The sequence below is a fragment of the Parasteatoda tepidariorum genome, chromosome 10, assembly GCF_982258835.1.
Source record: "Parasteatoda tepidariorum strain Cologne lab strain chromosome 10, Ptep-v5.0, whole genome shotgun sequence".
NCBI lineage: Eukaryota > Metazoa > Arthropoda > Arachnida > Araneae > Theridiidae > Parasteatoda > Parasteatoda tepidariorum.
Window position 1 is genome coordinate 41,387,956 of NC_141764.1, and position 19,179 is coordinate 41,407,134.

Sequence of the window (19,179 nt, forward strand, 5' to 3'; positions counted from 1 at the left end):
ATAAAAGAAATATAGAAAAACAGCTATTTCTAATTGTTCCAATGCTAGTTGAACGTAATTGATTTTAAATCTCGTAGCATAAATAGAAAACTAAAATAAAGTAACTAAATCAACTATACTGAGCTATTTAACTAAAAAATAAACTAAACAAAACTAAATAATAACAAAATTAAATAATGACTAAATACTGTATTTTACCTTTGAAACACTTTTATGTTTGTCGCTTAATCATGCTGAAGTTTTGTTAAGTATTAAAACTGAAATTTCAATATTAAAAGAATGGGAAAATGAATAAAATTATTTAATTACGTAAGCATTAAATTATTTCATAAAGTAAATGAAAACTATTAAAAAAAACGCAATTCAATAGTTTAATTAACTCATAGCCTTAAAATGTTCTCGCTACAATTATTTAGAATTAATTAAATTCAGCTACCAGCCAATTACATCCGGAAGCCGACAAAAACATTTTTTTCATCTTTTGAACAAAAGCCTAAAAAAATACAAAATTGATCCTAAAACACGCATTTTTCTTGGTCGAGTGACAAAAAGATAATTAATTGAGTTTTCAAATCGATTAAAACAAAACAAAAAAACAAATCAAGGCTCGACAAAAAACGTAGCGACCCTAACTCTCTGCACAATTTCGTTATCTTTTCACCACATTTTTCTTTGAAGGTCGAGAAACCAATGTCAGGAGAGTACGGAGGGTGGGTCGGGATGTTACTTTTGATTGAAAAATCGACTCACCAAGGACTTTGACTTCTACGTCCCTGAAGGCAGTTTCGCCGTCTTTGTTTTCTGCGATGCATCTGTAACTTCCTTCATCGTTGTTCCGATCCACAGTATTGATGATCAATGTCCCGTTAGGGAAAACCTGCTGTCGTCGATTCTGCGGAAGTTTGCTTTCGCCTGTGGGATACAAAGAACACACATTGGATTTCCGGAAAAGTTTTGGGCATTTTCCCATTCATATGTCTCTTAATTTGACTGGGATGTTCTTATTATATTCTTAACAATTGAAAAACAGCGTCTTTGTTAAGGAATTTTTAACACTAAATTAATGAGTTTTCTTAAAATTGTAAAGAAAACATGTTTTTAATAAAATTTAACTATGTGTTTTTTTAAAATTGTAAAAAAAACACGTTTTTAATAAAAGATAATTATGTGTTTTTTTTTACATTGCAAGAAATTCATGTTTAATAAAATTTAAATATGTATTTTTTTTTTTAAATTGTAGGAAAAACATGTTTAATAAAATTTAATCATGAGTTTTTTTTGAAATTGTAAAAAAAACATGTTTTTAATAAAATTTATATAGGTGCTCTTTTAAATTGTAAAGAAAAAATGTTTTTAACAAAATTTAATTATGCGTTTTTTTTTTAAATTGTAAAAAAATCATGTTTAATAAAATTTAATAATGTGTTTTTTTAAAATTGTAAATAAAACATGTTTTGAATAAAATTTAATGGTGTATTTTTTTTGAAATTGTAAAAAAAAACAACATGTTTTTAATAAAATATAATTATGTTTTTTTTAAAAATTTGTTTTGTAGAAATTGAAAAGTTGAATTAAAATATTTTGTATGCGCACAAAAAGTATAATTGTATGGCATTAAATGTATTTCCTGGTAACAGTTAAATAACTGTAGGAAAGTTATATCGTAACTTTTTTCTTATCTCTTAAGCCTACGTGTATCTTAATATTACGTAACATCTTAATTAGAAAAACCCACTAAATTAATCATTTAATGCTCAGCGTGCTGTTAAAAATAATTATGTAGTTTCTTGATTAGATTTTTATAAATTATGTAGATTTAATAATGTACTGCAAAATTGTTGTTGAACATTATGTGAAAGTTTGTCTCTATCTTATATAAACTAAGAATACACATTTGTTTTTAAGAAAATGTTTGAGATTTCTCGTATTCTTTGACACTATATTTTATTAAGTTGTCTCAGCAAAAAACATGTATTTTTATATAAATTTCTTTTAAGAATTGATATAAAATTTGTTAAGAAAAGTAGTGCTACAGAAATCATTGTTTTGCTTTTTAACTGAATTTTTCCTTCTTCTATTTTATTTATTTTGAACTTAAACATGAGCACATGATTTTAATGAAATGTACTTTTTTTGTTTATCTTCTTGTTTTTTACGGTGTCTTAAGATGCTTAATTAGTTTGTTATTAAATTTTGATTCATGTTACTTCGCCTCAATCAAAGGTTTCTTAAGAAATATTTAAGTACTACATGTTTTATAAGATTTGTGGAGAAATATTCATAGGAGCAATTTTCATAAAATAATGCATTTTTTAAATTAATTTAATAATGAAGGAAAATAATGATGTGAGAAACTTCATTACACACGATATGCATCTTTTGAATATACTCGTTAAACTAGCGTTAGTTAAAAAATATAAATGGAGAAATAAAATAAAGTTAAAAAAAAACTACGACAAAATTAAATAATAGTGCCTTTACCAATACTTTGCCACTAAATTAATATTGTACTATTTAAGAAATTTTTATTTAACAACTCTATGAAGTGCTAAGCATTTACGTCTGTAATGTGTTACATTGTAGTATTTGGTAGAGGTTTCTATTAATTGCATAGATTTATTTATTGCATATTAAACATACTATTGTTGATTATGAATAAATTTGTATTTAATGTATTTCACAAAAATCATACAATGGATTTCCGTCAATGTTTTGAGCTTCGTTTAATTCATAATTCATCATAGCTGACTAATATAGCCATAACAATAGAAAAGCAGCATTTAGTGTGGAAGAAAGGATTATTGTTTTTCTTTGTATATGAGTTTTCCTTTTAACCAGTTTTTAGAGTTTGTTCTAATTTTTTTCATCAAAACAAAAGTTTATAATGAAGCAAATTTACGATTTTGTTTAATTGTTTTCGCAATAGCTAAAAATAGCTACAATTATATCATTTTACTTTTTTGTTTTTAAATGAAGGCATAATTAAATGCTATTCATTATCAATTTAACTCATTAAGACTTAATCTGTTTTCAAAAGAAAATTTCAATTATACGTTTTCCAAATAGATGGAAAGAATAAGCGTTGTATTAAGTTTCATGAAATGTGTATTGAAAAATTAAACTACTGCTTATTTAATTTAATTATCTTGTTAATAATAAAAAATGTTGCTCGATTGAAAAATAAAACAACATAAGTTTTATTTCAATATTAACTATTTTTATCCAATTATATGATAAAGGGCGAATTTCTGATAATAGTTTTTTATTGATTAAATTAAACTGAATTTATATTTTGTTAAAATTTATTGACAGTAAAATATTATTTCATTATAAGAAATATTGTGCAATTTACTTTCCACATATGGAATTGGATGTGCTGTTTTATGCAAGATTTGAAAAACAAAGTTACTTTTTATTAGTTGTATACATTCTTATATTCGATACAAGGCTTTATTTAGAAACTAATTTGTTAGTTGAATAGTCTGCCACCTTCCATTTGCATCGTAATAAGATAAATAACAATTGTGATCAATATCTTTTTCTTAAAACTTTTTATAAAAAATAAAATATATTTTTATTCACCTTTTTTGTGTATCTATATTTTTCATTACTTAATTTAATATTGTATTAAAACATTACGATATATTATTAATATTGTATCTTTAATAATTGCTATTACATAATCTATTATTGTATTAAAATATAACGATACATTAATAATGATGCATTCTTAGTATTTGCGATTGTTTAATATATTTTTGCATTAAAATATTATCATATACTATCAATAATGTATCTTTAATATTTACCATTCTTATTTTAGGTAAAAAGGGTGATAATTATTATATGATACTTTGCCTAAAATGTATCGGTATTTTCGATTACATAATCTAATAGTGCGTTAAAACATCACGATACATTATCAATAATGTATCTTTAACATTTACCATTCTTATTTTTGGCAAAAAACGTATATTATATGCATAGTGATGTCAGGGAATGGTATTATGCATGATTGTAGTTTAAATGTGTAGCTAAAACTTTTCTTAAATAGATTTAAGCCACTCAATAATATTTAATAACAATAATAGAACATTGATATTTAAATATATGGCGAAACTCTGAAGAATTTTATAATAATGGAAAATACTGTGTATTGTTAAATACGCATATTCAAATAATGGTTGGAATTATGCGCGGTTAACTAAAATAAAAAGAACTAATAATTAGCTAAAATAAAAACTATTACAAACCTTTCTCCAAAGAATTTTTACTATGGGATGTCCCGAAACCTTTGATTATAACCTGTGAGTGACCTTTATTATCAAAATTCTGAAAAATTTTATAATAAAGGAAAGTACTGTGTATTGTTAGATACGCATATTCAAATAATAGTTCGAATTATACTCAGTTAACTAAAATAAAAAAATAAAAACGAATAATTAACTAAAATTAAAACTATTACAAACCTTTCTCCCAAAAATTGTTTTCTATGGGATATCCCAAAACCTGTGATTATAACCTGTGAGTGACCTTCATTGTAAAATTCCAGAGAATTTTATAATAAAGGAAAGTACTGTGTATTGTTAGATACGCATATTCAAATAATGGTTAGAATTATGCGCGTTTAACTAAAATAAAAAAAAACTAATATTTAACTAAAATAAAAACTATTACAGACCTTACTCCCAAAGAATTTTTTCTATGGGATATCCCAAAACCAGTGATTATAACCTGTGAGTGACCTTCCGTGTAAAATTCTGAAGAATTTTATAATAAAGGAAAATACTGTGTATTGTTAGATACGCATATTCAAATAATGGTTAGAATTATGCTCGGTTAACTAAAATAAAAAATGAAAACTAATAATTAACTAAAATAAAAACTATTACAAACCTTTCTCCCAAAGAATTTTTTCTATGGGATATCCCGAAACCGGACATTTTATCACTAAATTGCTACCCGCAAGGACGGATATGTTTCTCATTGGTTTTACAAATGGCGGTCCATAGACGTTTAGTCTAGCAGAATGTCCTACGGTTGCTATATCATTCGACCCTAAACATTCATACGTTCCTCCATCCTCAGGTTGCAGTCGTGTGATATTTACAAAACTGTTTACGAATCCATCACTGGTGACGAAATCCCCAACTCTTGTACGAATTCCTTCGGTGACTGGGAATCCATCAAGAGACCACGTTATTTGAGGTAGTGGGGTTCCAGTGGCTGTACATTTCAATGACAGGAAGGAACCAGGCTCGAGTGTTTGTTCAGGGAAAGTATAAGCCAATACTGGTGGGTCATCTGAAAAATTGAAATATATTTTTGCATATTTGAGTGGGTATTAAAAGTTTGACAAAACGTAAATATTGAAAATTCATGACAAGCATGAATCTCATTGAATTTTTCAATTAAAGTTTTGTTGGTCTGTGGGATTAACTGAGCAGCTTTGGGATTATCGTTGAAAAGACAAGTTTTTGTACTGATGTATAAACCATTGTGAAAAAAGTTCTGAAGCAAAAATATTTAACATAAATTCATATTTTGTAGGAATGCACAGTGAGCCAGCATCCAAGGTTTCGTGACCAAAATTAGTATTTCGATAAAATTTGTTTCAAAATTTGAGTTTTTTTATTTAGGGTTTTCATGTGCAGGTAAATTGAATTCATAGTTAAAATTTTGAAATACACTAAAAATACCAAAAAAAAGCAAGATAGCGGCTGAAATATGGCGAGCAAATATATATATATATATATATATATATATATATATATATATATATATATATATATATATATATATATATATATATATATATATATATATATATATATATATGGAGTAGGTTTAAGTAATTAAATATAGCAATGAAAATATAGTAATTTTCGTAATTTTATATTAAAAATGAAAAGCAAATTATATTTCCGAAGTAATAATACAAAATAACGCGATTTAATTACAAAATAACGCGAATTAATTACAAAATAACTCAAAAACATGAAATAAAACATAATTTTTGTTTTTTGGTATATTTAGTCCGCCTTTTCAATATGGGCAAAATGGGGCAGGTTTTTTCGAAAGAAGAAACATCAAAGAAGACAACAAAAAAAAGTTTAGCTAATTACCTAGTGGAACTTTTTGGAGATTTAAGTTTCGAAAATTATTCAAACATTTTAAAATGTCAAATGATAAGATATAAATTATAAGTTTGTCAAGAGTATTAACTAATCCAACAAATTAAAAAATTGAACTATAATTTCAGACTAATTACTCTGATAAGAATTTAACAGAAAGGTGAAATTCTTATATATATTTCTGAAATATAAATTGAAAAGTTACATTTAAAAAACATTTTTTCAACATATTTTTCACTACATTGTACTCTCGTCGGTCCAAAAAGTAAATTATAATGTTTGGAATGATTATGAATACTTAATTTGGACGATATTAAAGCTGCCTTAACATATTTTAGTTGAAATTTAATTTTTGACTTTTGGCCAAAGATCATGATCTTCTGGCCCACAGTGGAATGGCTAATTCTTTAGTTTGAACGTTTCAAAGTAGTAATAATTTCAAAATAAAATATTGATTTCTTTATTATTAGTATTGTATGATAAGCAGGAATGTTTTGTTTCTTTTTGATTAATGGTTTGAATGAAATTTTACAGTTATTAGTATTTCTCTTTTTAAAAAAAAAGAAGTTTGTATTAATATTTGCATTTTATAGGTAAAACATAGTTATAAAACTCTGCACGGTAATGAAGGGAGGAAAAGAAATTAACGTGCTGTAGGGTAATGACATTTATAATTATGATGTTAAAACTAATTATAATATTCCATTGTGGTATTTAAACTATTCATTTGGTAGTTTATCCGTTCATATGGGAACAGCTTACAGGAAATTCTGAATTTCAAAAATATATTTTTTCTACTACATATATATTAAGAAATACAGGACTAAAATGTGAATTTTATCAAATATGTAAATAGTTTCTGAGCCATGCTATAAGGTATCATGATAAAATTATCAAATTTTGCCACATTTACTAAATTTGATCACATATAATAAAACCATATTAAATTGTTAACTTAACCAAAACAATTACCAAAGCGATTTTTTCGGTGTTCCTTTAGAGCCTAATGAGCAGTAAATTTCACCATATTCTGGTAGTTTTTGCCATACTTTTTCCCTGTGGGCTTTGTTTTATGAATAAAATTTAGAGTTTCTGAAATGTTTCGAAATAGTTAAAGGTTTTCGTTAACCCTTCATAATATTCCATATATATAGGAATTAAACCCTTGAAATACTAGGCTCAAAAAAAAAATAAAACTTAAATTACTAACTTAAGGGTAAAAAGGTTGATCATATTGCCTTTTAAGAGACTCTAATGTTAAGGACAGAAAGCTGTTTGAAATATAAAATATATTTAAGTAATCGTGCAATGAATATTTATTAGGAAGAATAGAACCTAAATTCTACGATATTTACCAGTATTTTATTTAAAACAAAATCTCAAGTGTGTAAAAAAAATATAGAAAAATAATAATAGTCATGCTTTTTTTTCGTTTTGTTGCTAATATCTCTGGCTATGAAGACATGAAAAAAAGCATGAAGGTTTGGTGATTACTAAATAGAATATGATGTTTTTTCCTTTGTTTTGATAGAATTTTTTTGTAATCAGAATGGGTGTAAATGAACATATTGCAATACTTAAAACCTATTAAGTAGATAATTTTCTAAAACAGAATTTTAATTGAGATTTCTCAGAAATTCGTTTTAGCATTAATTATTTTAAACACAAATTGTTAAACTCATGACAATATGCTCAGCTGGGGTGAAAATAAACCCACTCAGTTCACAAAAAGTAAGATGTTTTTACTAGGTAGACTTACTAGATTACTAGACTTACTAGATTTCTTTTGCTGTGTTAGTTTAACAAATCTCTGAAAACTGAAAAAACAAAACCTTTTATAGATTATACTTCACAAATTAAATAGCACGTGATAATATTGATACACGTGTGGTGATAAATGGATACTGAATAATACCGGACAAATATAGGTTTATTTTCTTGACGCCTGTTGATATACCTGCTGATAATGCATCTCATTTACAGGAAATAGGTTTTTAAAATCATATTTCTCAGAAATTAGTCTTAGCATTCATTTTTATTAACACAAACTATTATACACATTACAATAGGCTCAGCTGGGGTCAAAATACTCGTAAACCCACTCAGTCCATAAAAAGTAAGATTTTTTTTGCTATGTTGATTTTTTTGTTTTGTTAGTTTAACTAATCTCTGAAAACTGAAAAAAACAAAACCTTTTATAGATTATACTTCACGCAAATTAAATGACACTCAATAATACTGAAATCAAATGAATACTGAATAATACCAAATAAATACTGGTTTATTTTGGTGACACCTGTTGATATACCCGCTGATAATGCATTTCGTTTACAGGAAATAGGTTTTTAAAATCATATTTATGCTTTAAGCATAGTATTAATTTTATTAGAAAATAAAAGTTAATGAAATTTTAAATACAAATAGATTTTACTTTTAAAATAATTATCCTTCATTATAGGCTTATAGTTAATTTTAAATTCCATGTGTTTATTAAACTCCTCATTTTGTCTGCCTACTCTTCGGATGCATAAAGATTAAACTAACTACTTATCTCAAATGTCGATATGCATTAACTTTGAGTTTTAAATGGACTTAGACCTAATCTGTTAATTTCAGATATAATGGAGTTTATCATCTAAGCAGTTTAATAATACTTTTATTTAATTATTTAAGTAAATGTTTATTGTTATTTAAACAGAAAGGAAAAAAATTAAATAGCTGAATCAAGTATTTTTATAAGTTTTTTTCATTGTTATTTTCCTGAAGAAAATATTTTTTTATTGATTTAAAAAGGACTTAAATTACTATTTTTGTTTTAAACCTTCATAGATATGGTGAATGCATTTTTCTGTTTAATAGCTTTTAAAATCGAGTATGCAAATGAATTTTAATCTGTTCTTTCATGTATTTAAAGATATCATTGATATTTATTGATATTCTTATTGCAAGTTAGAATTATAAATATGAAAGTTGAGAAAGATAAATAAAAAAATGAAAAAAAAAACTATTCAGTCAATTTAATGATACGAATATTAATGTCAAATAATGATGTGCTGCGAAATATACAGGATATAAGTATTAATTATGATTCTGTATACAAGTTACGATAACTTACACACTCAAGTATAATACTGTTTTAGGTAATTTGTTCAAAAAAGGCATGCATTGTTCTTTGTATAGCATATTTATCTTCATTATTTCTATTTTCTCAAATTATAAATCAACTATTATTTAAGCAATTGAAAAAAGTTCTAAAAAAATTAAAAAGGATACATAAATAATGCAGACTAAGTACTTTTACTTCAAATTGTTTAATTTCAAACAATAATAACTGCAATAATTTTTTCTTTCTAAAGCTTTTTATTTTATTTTTTGCAGCAGTTATGGAATTGCTAATATTTTGTGAGATAGGTGTTCTATGGTAAAAATATGTTTATAACAAACGTATTTAAACATATGTCTTTTGCAAATAGAATTTTGTTATTAATATTAATTACATTTTCTCCCTTTCATTATCGTTCCATTATTTCATGATATTTGACATTTACAAAGTGTTGCTAAAATATTTTACTAATTCACTATATCTAACATTTAGGCATCAGATATAATTTATTGCACAATTTTTACAACAGTAGTTCATTGCCTATTTATCTTTTACATATAATCTTGATTAATTTTGGCCTATAATATCTGATTGTTTGCATAATACTATATCTATTGCATAATAATAATGTTGAAATATTTTACACATGTCTCTATCATAACTTAAAAGAGGTAATAGCTATAGTGTTTTACGTAAGAATTAATAATTAAATTATTTTTCATTACTCTTTAAAGCTTATTACTTTGACTTAATAAAATTTATAGAGAAAGTTTCTTTACATCTAAATTTAAGAGCAAATATGTCGCGATGCTTTTGTGCAAACAATATATGCTATATAAAATTCAATTTTCCAATAGATAGAAATATCTGAATTTTACAAGCCTTTACTGTAAAACAGTCCGGATCAAATTACGGTAAAAAGTACCAGCACTCAAGATGCATGCACTTTTTACCACAAAATCCGTTTTTATCATGACATGTTATGAAAGAAAAAATGCCATATACCGTCATTTTTTAGTAATAACTACTGTAAAATCACTGAATCAATCTAATTAAATAAACACCTTAAGACTAAAATAAACCTCACGATAGAATATACCTCGTTTTTCAAATAATACTTAAATTTCCTAAATTTGCAATATTATTAATATGCAGTTGAATACCATGGTGGTATCTATTTTCTCTATTTTCCATTTTATGTGCACAATGTAATTTATATCAGAAGGCATGTCATATGTATTAACTATCTACGATGTATAGACTAAAATCATTTGGCAATAAATAAATATGGTTCTTATTCTAACATTTCTGAAATTTAATTAAATTGTTATCAAAAGCTTTGCGACTGTATTTTTTTTAATATGATTGTACTTTCCAATTAAGTTAGGCTAATATTTTTTTTGGAATTTGTTTCATGGATACAATTAAGCGTTTTAAACTGAAGTTGTTAAACTAGAAAACTCGAAATTAAATATTTTAAATGCAAAAATGAAGAGATTAATTTTTGCAAAGCATAGTAAACTGTTCCTCTGTATATTCTGTATAAAAATATTTAAAAATATGAATGGATGCAAATTAGTGTAATTTACTATGATTTCTTACAATCCAATTTCTACTGGCCATTTCAGAGAGTTACAAATGATTGAAAACATTTTTGAGTGGAATAAATTCCTGTACTCCTAGCAAATTTATTTAAAAGATTATTCATATTAGTTTAATTAAAATAACAAAATCATTTAATTAAAATGGTTTTTATTTAAAGGAATATGGAAATATAGAATATAGAAATATAGAAAATAGAAATATAGAAATATGGAATATAGAAATATAGAAATATAGAATATAGAAATATAGAATATAGAAATATAGAATATAGAAATATAGAATATAGAAATATAGAATATAGAAATATAGAATATAGAAATATAGAATATAGAAATATAGAATATAGAAATATAGAATATAGAAATATAGAATATAGAAATATAAAATATAGAAATGTAGAATATAGAAATATAGAATATAGAAATACAGAATATAGAAATATAGAATATAGAAAATAGAAATATGGAAATATAGAATATGGAAATAAAGAATATGGAAATATAGAATATAAAAATATAGAATATAGAAATATAGAATATAGAAATATAGAATATAGAATATAGAAATATAGAATATAGAAATATAGAATATAGAAATATAGAATATGGAAATATAGAATATAGAAATATAGAATATAGAAATATAGAATATAGAAATATAGAATATAGAAATATAGAATATAGAATGCAGAAATAGAAATCGAAATAGAATATAGAAATATAGAATATAGAATGCAGAAATAGAAATCGAAATAGAATATAGAAATATAGAACATAGTGAAATACAGAATTTATTGAAAAATAGAACAATAATGTAAAGAAATTATTGATTTTTTTTTCATTTTTCTTATAAAAGTATAGTTAGGTTTGGATAACCGACATCCACGAGTAATTAATTACTTGAGTATCATAGAAAGTGTTGCAAATTTTATAATTAGAAGTAGTTTTGTATAGTGGTATTTGGCAATCGTGTCATCTAGATCCCTCAAGGATTTCTTCATTATGAAACATAAATGCGGGTTAGTTTCTTTAAAAGTTCCTTACAAAAGTCAGTTTGTCCCAATAGAACGTTCTGTGGCCTCTGTTTTATACGAATTCTGCTATCGTTTTGCAATGACCACAGTGACGTAAAATATCCTGACTAGGACTGGGCGATATTAGAAATTATATATCGTGATATATCGTCAGTTTTGCATCGCGATATAGCGATGTATCACGATATAGTATTTTTGAATTTCATTTACTTTAAGGCACAGAAAGTCAGATTTCTATCAAGACTTCAGACGCATATTGATTTAAATCAATTTATAAATTTGAAAATATATATGTTTTGCTAAAGAAAGATATTAAATAAATTGACTAAGATGTACAAATCTTACTTAAAATATTTATTGAAAAAATGTGTGTAGATACAGAATGAAATATTTGCACTTCTCTATCGTTTATAAGGTATAAGCAGTCTTAATTTAAGTTAACCCCTAAAACACCCTTAATGAAAAAAAATATTGTTATTAAACAAAAGCTGATTTTAAAATTTCAAATATATTTTAATTAAAATAAAAGTTAGATTGACTAAAAGCCGAAGTTTAAAATTAAAAATGTTCGAATTTTAAACTAAAAAGTAAACATAAGATTTGTAATAATTTCTTAAAATTTTCGTTCTCTGAAAGATTTCTCAGTTTAAAAATAAAAAGGGAATTTTATAAAGATATCTAGCTGAAATTATTGAAAGAAAATTTAAAAAATTAAAAAAAAAGTTTGTTAAGAAATTCATTATACATTTAAAACAAAGTGTTAAAAATATTTTTTTTTTTTTAAAAAAGAAACTTTTTTTAACAAATCAATATTTGCTTGTACTATTATGAGTAAATAATTACAGAATTATTAAGTTCGATCGTAATGCTCAAATTCTTAATGAAGAAGTAAACACAAGTTTTGTTATATTTTCTAAAAATGATCACGCAAATAACAAAAGATTTCTTAGTTTAAAAATAAAAAAATAAATAAAAGTGAAATTTATCAATATATTTACCTAACAGCATAGGAACAAAATTTAAAAAATAAGTTCGTTAAAAAATTATTTGTATGCTTAAAACAAAGAGCTAAATAAATTTTAGAAAAAAAATGCTTCTTAAACACTATTTTTATTATTATTTCATATAAATAATTAAATTAAATTAAATAATGACCTAATTATGAACGAAAAACAAAGTAAGGCAAAGTTTCTTAATTAAATTCTTAAAAATAAAAACAAAAGAATTGTGATATTCGGTAATATATTTAGCTAATTAACTAATAATATAAAACGAAAATTAAAAAAAAATAATGATTTTACTCTCTAATAAAACGAAGTAGTAATTGATAAAAAAAAAAAGAAGAAATGAATAAAATTCGCAAACTTTTCAAATTTTTTGGAACAAATAAAGTTTATTGACTTATGTCCAAAAAATAAGTTTTGTTTTAACTTTATTTCTAAAAATAAAAACAACTCAAAATTTATAAATTTAAAATCAGTAATAGAAGCCCATTAAATTATTAGAAGTTTTATCCGAAAGGTTTTTAATAAATTAAAAGAAAGTAAAAAAATAACCTAACAAATTTATTTACTTTGTAATTTAATTCCTTATGGATGCCTTAAATTAGATTTCTGATAATTTTCACATTTAAAAATATAAAAAAAGTTTTGTCAGAAAATAAATAAAAAACTTACCTAATTAATGAAGAAACTTTTCTTTATAAATTCTTTTCAATAATAGATTGCGTTCAGAACAAGGTTACGACGGCGATCACGAAATTAATCCCATTGAAAATAATCTACAAGAAACGATTTCAAATCGCGAAGGTGCGAAAACGAACATGTGATATAACGATATAAGGTCTCAAAAGTGATTCTGATTCTACCATCAGTCAAGGCCGTCTCAACATAACGAAACAATATCGTCTTCCACAGCGCGAGTTGGCATCGGAACGTAAGAGAAAGTCCTTGTGTGTATCGCTATATCGTTATATCGTCTTCTTCACTCAACGGCTTAAATCAGATTTCTGATGCATCGCTTGGAATGAAAGTTGCTGTATCGGTTTGCCGATATAGGCGTCAAATCGATATGTCGCGATATATCGATTTATAGCCCAGTCCTAATCCTGACCATTCCCATTGGGCTAACGTGGGAACCTTTCGAGTTTTTATTTCTCATGTAAAGCGAATGTGGGTTAATTCTATCAGAAAAGTCCTCCACAAAGCCCATTCCTTAATCCAGGAGCTCCCTAGTCTTCTGAATTGGATTCAAAATTACAAGGATACGTAGTTGAACATTGATAATCGTAAAATCAGAATTGGGTGACCTGTTCAATGCCGGTTATGAAATGAAAATCCTGGGTTTAGAGTCATAGTGGTTCAGGGAATGGAGTGTTCGTCTCCCATTTAGGTGATCCAGTTTAAATCCTAGCGGGGGCTGGTATACTAACTGTGAGAGGTTTTCGTTGTTCGCTTTTCCTTGTAACTCAAATGTGTGTTAGTTCCATCGAAATTCCTCCACAAAGGATAGTTTGTTCCTATGCTTGATCTTGTGTTGGATTCAAAATTACTAAGCTCTGGAGTTTAACGTTGATCCTAAATTCATAATTTTGTCTAGTGTTCAACTCCAGTTATAATATAAAATATTGATGTAAGTCTTTAATTTTCGTCCTTCTAAATAATGATTACGACTACACAGTAAATAGAACACTGTAAGCTGTAAATTCAATACGGATCGGCAGTTCAACAACGGTGATAACATTCTGTAAAGAGTTTTATATTAAAAATATGTGTAATTCAGCGAATTCCTTTTAATTAGAATTTTTTAGTTTTTTCAAGGAAACCTGAAAACCATTAATAAAGTAAAAACTATAACCAATTTGAAACCTTTCTAGTGCAATAAATGTAATTATTTTCAAACGCAGAAAAAATAACTTTCTATTTTCGATAATATTGATTTAATTTCTTGTAATTTATATCCATAGATAAAGCATCGCATTTGATGTTTTGAAATTCAGTTTAGTTCTTAAACTTTTCTTGTTAGTAAAAAGTCAATTATTACTTATTCCAATAATTACTGCATTTAGATTTCATCAATATTTTTAAAGCAATTTAAAGTAACTAAAGACGTATCATTTGTGCACTTACCACCAAGATTTAATTCAGCAGAGCCCTGAGACATTCCAAAATCATTGGTAACGAAGCACTGATACATGCCCTTGTCCTCTCTAACTATTGGAGCTACTTGAAGAAGATCTCGGGATAAGTATCTGATTCTGCTGTTGGCGACAATTGGGTTCAAGTTCTTAACCCACGTTACAGAGTGGATTGGGTGGCCTTTAATAGAACAATTGAATATTATCGATTCTCCTTCTTCTACTTTGACTTGCTTGGGAGTAACGCTTACTTTCAGAGGAGCTGAAACATTAGACAGTTAGTTTTTAATACAAATAATAACTAAAAGGACTACTTAATGAGTAATAAGTTTGTGCTTTAGCCCTAGAAATATATATTTAACTATTTAAACTTTGAAAAAAGTATCGCTTATAACGAAGCACAAGTAACGAAGGGCAAAAGTTTAAAAAGGAACGTCCTTCTATCCGATATCTTAGCTCAAGCTTCAAAACAAAAAATGAGCAAAACAATCCTCAACACCCTGAAGGCCGAAACTTTTTAAGGTAAAATCAATTTTTATCGTAAAAATTTATGAAACAAGAAATTTGTGATACTCTAATTTTTACTGTAATATCTACTGTAAAAACACTGAATTATTGTAAATAAATAAATATCACTTTAAGAATTATTTTAACATTTTGGGGTAAAAATAAATTTTACTGTAGAAATGGATCTTACGGCAAAATGGGTATTACGGATGTTGCACTCAGGTGCTTTTAACCGTAATTTAATTCATAGTTTTTTCAGTGTAGGGGAGAGTGGGGTCAATTGTAACATTTTTTACTTAACTATTTTTAACTAACAAAAAATCCAATATATTATTAGTATTAATTGACAGACGAGTAAAGTAGACTATCCTCTACTAGAAAAAAAAATAAATACCTTATTTTAAATGTTATTATATTAGTTATTAACAATTTTCGATAGTCGTGCACTTGTTACAATTGTCCCCACTTACGGGGTCAATTGTAACAGTTCATAAATTCAACTAAAACATAGTTAATTATACATATTATCATAGTTGAGATATATTTTTTTATTGATCAAAATAGTAGTGATATTTTAGGAGTAAAAATAATAATGAGCAGAAACCTAAAGGGTTAAACTTTTAACTTTAAGGGGTTAAAAATTTTAATTTATGCTGTGAAAGGTGACAAATAAAATAATGCGCATGCAACATAACATAAATGATAAAGGAAACTATTGGTGGTTCTTAAAGAGTTTAGTAATGGTTTGTAAACATAAGATTATTTATTTTCAGCTGTTACAATCGTTCCTTTACTTATTGTTACAATTGTCCCCAAGACGCCATTTCAGCTTCATTTGTTAAAAACAATGCTAGTTAATTACCAAAACTATTTTTTTTTATTGAAATGTTAATTAAGGTGTCCACTTACATATTCAGTTAATAATTTTTATTTGCTTAAACAAAATTACTTTGTTACAACATAATATTCTAATACCAAAAAAAAGTACTTATGTAGCGTGAAAATATCTTTTGTGATGTAACTCTTTCAAAAGTACATAAAAATGGTTGCCAGCAGGGGTGTACATGTAGATTTATTAAATACACCTTGTGCGCCACCTAGGAACCAAATCTAGAACCCGACACTCGAAATTTTTGCTCTGTTACAATCGTACCCTGTTACAATTGACCCCACTCTCCCCTACTTATAAAGATAAGTTAAGGATTAATTTTGCTTAGAAAAGAATTATATATAATTTTAAGAATTCGATGAAATTTAAAAGCTGTAAAACAGCTATTGGAAATGATAGCATGTCAGAGCTGATTCTGAGATGAGTTAATGCAGAGCTGATGCTGTAGTAAACAACTGATATAAACAAGTTTACAAGACAAGTATACAAGTACAAGTATGCAAGTACAAGTATGCAAGTACAAGTATACAAGTACAAGTATACAAGTACAAGTATACAAGAACTAGTATACAAGTACAAGTATACAAGTACAAGTATACAAATACAAGTATACAAGTACAAGTATACAATTTTCCTTTCACGAAAATAAAGCAAAAATTAAGTAGATTTTAAACAGGTTTAAATGTAATAAAATTTAACTATTGTGAACAATTCAAATAGTTTTAAATTAGTTATTTATTTAGTTAGTTTTAACCCAGGTATTTAGAAAATTATCCCCAAAAGAATTTTTTACTCAATTATTTATTAAATTATCTATCACTTTTTGTACACTCCAAATTTTAAAAAATTTCTTAAATTTAAATTCTTTTCTTAAATTTGATTTATTTATGTTTTTAAAAAATTCATTTTAATGTGTACTTTTTAATTTTTGCTATTAAAGTCGTTTTCCTTACGGTTACTCGAAAAATATTTTTACATCCGTTTCTAAATAATTTAAAATACACTTCAATTTTTTAAAATTTAAATACATGCAGTTTTTCTGAATTTAAACATCAGTATTCATAAGAACAGTAATGTTTATTTTCGAATATTACTTTATTATTAGATAGATACTCAGATAGTGGTCAACTTATAAAGCAGAAATTATGTAAAATAACTTCTTCCAAAATTTTTTTTTATATTCTACAACAATGATTTCAATTATTTTATTAAAAATATATTTCGTTAATTCTAAATAAAACAAAAAAATACTACTAAAAATACTGTTCTACTTATAGATATTGAAATCATATCAGTAAATTTAAAAATTGTTTTTACGGCATTTTGTTTCAGTCGAATAAGAAAAATGAAATTAAAATTCAGTTTAAACAAAAGACTTTGATTGATTTTCTAAGATTCTTCTATTCCTTTCATGACAATTTAAGATTCAGTGGTTATTTTCTGACGTGAATTAAAAGGAATTCAATTAAAATTTCCTTATTTTTCCTCGATCATTTCAAGCTTTTTCATCATTATTTTAAAGCTTATAGTGTTTCGATCAAAGATAATTCTTTAATCTTTGCATTAAATGATTTCTATGATTCTTTTGTTTGCTTTTCGTTATTTATTGATTCAAAATTCAAATGCTGAGTTAATCAATCAATTTAATTTCAAGATCTGAAATTAATTCCAGACGAGAATAATTGTTTCTTTATAATATTTGTCATTTAAAAGTTCTTCGTATAAATAATTACAATAAAGTCATTTGAATCTATTATTTGCGATTAAGGAAATAACAATTCTAAAAAGACGATTCTGAAACAGTTAAAATTAAAATTAGAAATATTTTGACCGCATAATGCTTTCGGACTTTTATTTTAACCGATTACCGCTCACTGTATAAGTAGTTAACATATAACTTATTTGGTATATTGTGATTAACTTTTAATTTGATGCTTTGATGTTTGAGATAGATGTCTGTTTTGAGATATTTTTTAAAAAACTACTTTAGGAATGTTATATGCTTCCTTTCATTATGCTATAAATATTTGAACAAGTAAAGTATTAGAAATTTCCAGTAAAAGGGTAAACTAAAATTTAAATTATTTGTTTTTATACCATATTTAATCAAAACTGGTTAATGATATAAAAAAAAGGTATTTAAACTATTAACTGCGAGAAAAAACCTTTACTTACTGCTTTCATCTAATATGGTTAAACAACCAGAATTTTACTCGTGCCAGCTAGGCCCACCTTATGAAACCATTTAATTCCTTGCAGATGGGCTTACACTATAGTCGAGAGGGTAAATCTGTAACTGATTATGACTGACTGAGACTCAGTCAGTCATGACATGAATTGTTGAACTAGAACTACCAGAATACGAGCCTTTCATTTACGCACAAATAGCAACAGAAGAGAGCTGCTTAAAATAAAAAGTCTAGTATGTCCCATTCTTGTACGATAGATGGCACCACCAGATAAACAATTAATCAAGCCTTTTATACGGTACATTTCACAAAACACAACTCAACCATCATAACTTAACGCTACGGTTTATTACCTAATGAAAGGTTTAACTCCCTTGTCCTTACTTAATGAAAGGAAACAGTTCTGAAACCATTCTAGTTGTAAGTGGTAATAAAACCATAAAGATGAAAATAATGTTCCTAACAGTAAAATTTGTAGTTAATTGAATGAACAAACTGCTGCGTTTTATTTAACTGTAATTTTGGAATAAAAATATTACGGCGTATTATTAACCTCAGATTCAATGTAATTTTTTTTACTTAA

General features: G+C 25.8%; 1 protein-coding gene across 3 annotated transcripts in view; it reads right to left on the reverse strand.

Moving 5' to 3' along the window:
* The window catches only part of LOC122269136 (cell adhesion molecule Dscam1), a 398,009-nt gene that overhangs the window by 86,456 nt on the left and 292,374 nt on the right, over positions 1-19,179 (reverse strand). For all 3 annotated transcript variants that reach the window (XM_071184626.2, XM_071184624.2, XM_087154005.1), the window contains exons 6-8: positions 15,004-15,273; positions 4,897-5,304; positions 751-912 (exon numbers count right to left, since the gene is read on the reverse strand). In XM_071184626.2, the coding sequence (XP_071040727.2) occupies positions 751-912; positions 4,897-5,304; positions 15,004-15,273 (840 nt within the window). The remainder of the gene's footprint in view (positions 1-750; positions 913-4,896; positions 5,305-15,003; positions 15,274-19,179) is intronic.